The sequence below is a fragment of the Morone saxatilis genome, unplaced genomic scaffold (assembly GCF_004916995.1).
Source record: "Morone saxatilis isolate NCDOM2014 unplaced genomic scaffold, NCSU_SB_2.0 Contig11, whole genome shotgun sequence".
In the NCBI taxonomy this organism is placed as follows: Eukaryota; Metazoa; Chordata; class Actinopteri; family Moronidae; genus Morone; species Morone saxatilis.
In genome coordinates, this window is record NW_023339663.1 from 18,564,257 (window position 1) to 18,567,810 (window position 3,554).

The following is a 3,554-nucleotide window of genomic DNA, read 5'->3' on the forward strand; positions in this document are numbered from 1 at the left end:
CTGGAAATGCTACACTTTTCCACAACTGTTAATTTCTCCTTCTTGCCCCCTCTCTTACTCATAGCCGAGAGCTATGGCTTTCTAACTAGCTGCAAACGGCAAGACTGCATTTCCCTTCAATTTACTCTCCCGGGGAAAAAGGAGGGTAAAATTCAGAAGACAGCAAGTTAATTAAATTATTTTAATTGCTGTGTGGTTCTATATGCAAAGAGGTACATGTCATGGATGTTTGAATCACTGCTTGGTAAATTAAATCGAATATTGTTATGTGTTATTATTCATGGAGGACTAATGTTGGTTGGTTTAGTCTTTGAAATTTATGTTTCATATTTGAATTTTAATCCGCAGGATTGAGGACCACTCTATAATTGGTAGTTGTCAGTTACTATTTAGTTAGGCTTGAGGTGTTGAACAGAATGGGCTATTAGCAATGTGAGTGAAAAACTCTTCTGGAAAATTATCAGAGGCTGTAGATTGAAATGAATGCAAATACAAGTTTAATTAATTTCTTTTCAGAATTTTACCTTTTAAATCTAAGGAGTGAAACTTTATTGTGCGAGAAAGTTCTGTTTTCATCCATAAAGAGCAGTTTTTCCATCCATAAAGAGACAGTGAAGATTTGTGCTCTGTTAATAGTTTCTATTTAGATGAGATACGACCTTCTTGTGGTGTGTTTACTCTGGAGAGAAGTGAAATCTGCCAAATACGCCAGCTTATAGAAGTTGAAGTGGATACAAATTGACCTTTTCTTTGTGTGCATGCATGCTCATACATTAATGCTGGTGTGTGTATTCCTGTGTCTGTATTTACTTACAGCTCTTGTGGTTTGTTTGTGTCAGATGGAGAGAATGAGCCAGAGAAGAAATTTAAATGGAGAAGGTTTTGTGTCTCAGTGTGGTTTGTCAGCAAGCATTTAAATGCCGTCTTACAGCAGTTATATAAAATAACAAAGAAGAACATTTTGTGTGTGTAATAGAGAGAGAGGAGAGACGAGAGCAGAGAGACCAAGAAGAGGACAGAGCAGAGAGAGAGATCAGGGTGAAGAAGAAGGAAACCAACCAACCGGCCCACATCACCAACTTTAATCCCTGCAGCTATCAGGGCAAAAAACACAAACAAACAGGTTGGAGCAGAGAAAAGGAGATGTGAAAATGCAAAAGGAAGCACAGATTAGAGCAGGGGGTGGAGAAGAAAAGAGGATAAATGACAAGTAGATTCAGATAAATGAACATTTTGAGAACTCCAGTGTTTACCAACAACAAAGCTGCTGCTTCTAAAAGACCCCAGTGTGTATTTATCTTTATAGAACAAGGACTGTCCCAGTTCTTTATGTGTGTTTATACATGTCGCTGTGTGTGTTGTCTGTGCAAAGGTCATTAAGCATCTATGCGTAACCATTTGCACGCATGTGTGCATACAAATGATTAGAAATTGAGTTATCATATAATTATTTATATTTTCGAAGAACAAATTTGGCTAAATAAATTATAATAAGAAAGAATAAGAAAGATGATGAAAATATTTTCTGTTTGTTTGTGTGTGTGTGTGTGTGTGATCACTGATCAGAACCATGTCATCAAAAGCTGTCAAGCAACACTTGCTCTTTGTGTATCTACGTATTTGTGAAACCTGACAATTGTGAGGTGACAGTGTGCAAAAAAGTATATTTATGAATACATACACATACACAGTGTACAGATAGAATTAAATAAATAAAAAAATTCTCTTTCTTACAAACTCGTACTTTATGCAGACACTGACTACCACGGCATATTTTATTAGTCTGGTCTATTTAATCATCTGTCTTGTTGTCTGATGTCCATGCTGTGAATGTCAAAGCAAAGAAAACTGACAAATTAAGGGGATAAAGTGTAAAGTGCATGTGTTTTTCTATGTTCGAACTTCATCATATCCTGCATAATGTGCTTTAACTGGGTTTTTATGGCTTCCTAGAAACAGATATAAACGTTACTCACTTTTAAGTATTACACAAGTATAGTGTGCATGGTGTCAAATTATTCAGTGATAAAAAACATCCTAACAGTCAATCTACTTGTCATTTTCGTGTCGTGTGGAGTTCAAGGACAGTGCCTCTGGTGGTTCCCATGTTTAAAAAATGGGACCGGAGAGTGTGCTCCAATTATTGGAGCGTCACACTGCTCAGCTTCTTTGGGAACACTTTTGCCACAGTGCTAGTGAGGAGATTTAGGACGATTGTTGAATCTTGAGGCGGTATGTGGAATCCATCCAACAAGGTCAGGCATCATTGGACCAGCTCTTTACTCTTGCAAGGATACTGGCAGGGTGTCCATCTAGCTGACATCTTTCTTTCACAGTGTCCCTCTGGGTGTCTTGTGGGGCTGCTATGGGAATATAACAGGAGTTGACATCCAGCTGTTTATAACCAAAGGGAGAGCTTTTTCTGCATTTTTGGCAGTAAGTCATTATGGATCTTCCAGGAGGAGCTAGAAGGATGTATACCTTGCTTATCCTGCTGACACCCTATGACCTGGAGTGTCAGAAGGATTTGGGGTGCCCTGGTAGCTCACATGGTAGAGCTGACAACCCATGTAAAAACATGAAACCATTTTTACACATATTAATAGACAGATCTGTTTAAATGTTACAGTGAAATGGTAAAATCATTTCTGAGAGCCAACAGAAAATTACCCATGCCACTCCCTCTGTTTTCCTTTTCTCTTTCTCCTTTCTAAAGACAATATTACCCTGACCCCCATCCTGCCCATGGAGTCCAGCTGATGAGAGTCGGAAAGCTGCAGCATTACCTGGAGCACATTGAGGATGCATTGGATACATTCAAAGAGGTGTGAGGGATCAAATACTGACCTAACAGCAATGATCATCATTTTCATCATCAGTTACAACATTTTACCCACAAAGCTAATTGCAGAGGTCTGAGACATGTAACAGAAGAGGTGATCAGACAGGTTGCAAACATGAGTTTCATTTTTAAACATCTGTTAGACATGGCACCGTCCCACATTGTTCTATTAATAGCGGAATGGCAGCTAATTTGTTCGCTTTTCCTTTCCAGGCCTACCAGATCATAAAGGTGACCCACGGTGATGATCACCCCATGACCACTGAACTCTTGATGAAGATGGAGGAATGTCGTGCTGAGATGGTTCAACAGTCATCCAGCTGAGACACAGCCACAAAAAACCTTTATTTAGTCCTAATGTTATTAGTGTAGTCATCAATCCCAATCAGCAGTTTTATAAAAAATTGTAAAATCAACAAGAAGTAGATAAATTGTTCCTCCTGTAAATCAGGTGAATTGTGATAAATAAATAAATCAGCATGTCCACAGTCTGGTTTTTAATTTTCTCACATAGTTTATCATGAATTGTCTTTGACCTTAATGTCTCATTTTGTAAAAACTGAATGAAATTACTAAGGGATTGTTATACCCAGTTTAACAAGACAAAAGTCTATAGCCATGCAGGCACAGTGGTTCTTTGAACTATAAGCTAGTTTTGGTAGTTAGTATAAACACAAAGTGGAGATGAGGCTGATGGGAATGTCATTAGTTT

General features: G+C 38.2%; 1 protein-coding gene across 1 annotated transcript in view; it reads left to right on the forward strand.

Annotated features, from left to right (window-relative positions):
• The window catches only part of smyd3 (SET and MYND domain containing 3), a 59,931-nt gene extending 56,607 nt beyond the window's left edge, over positions 1–3,324 (forward strand). Inside the window, exons 11-12 of the mRNA XM_035652429.1 lie at positions 2,717–2,825; positions 3,056–3,324. Coding sequence (XP_035508322.1) covers positions 2,717–2,825; positions 3,056–3,166 — 220 coding nt within the window. The 3' untranslated portion in view covers positions 3,167–3,324. The remainder of the gene's footprint in view (positions 1–2,716; positions 2,826–3,055) is intronic.
• Positions 3,325–3,554: the final 230 nt, after the last annotated feature.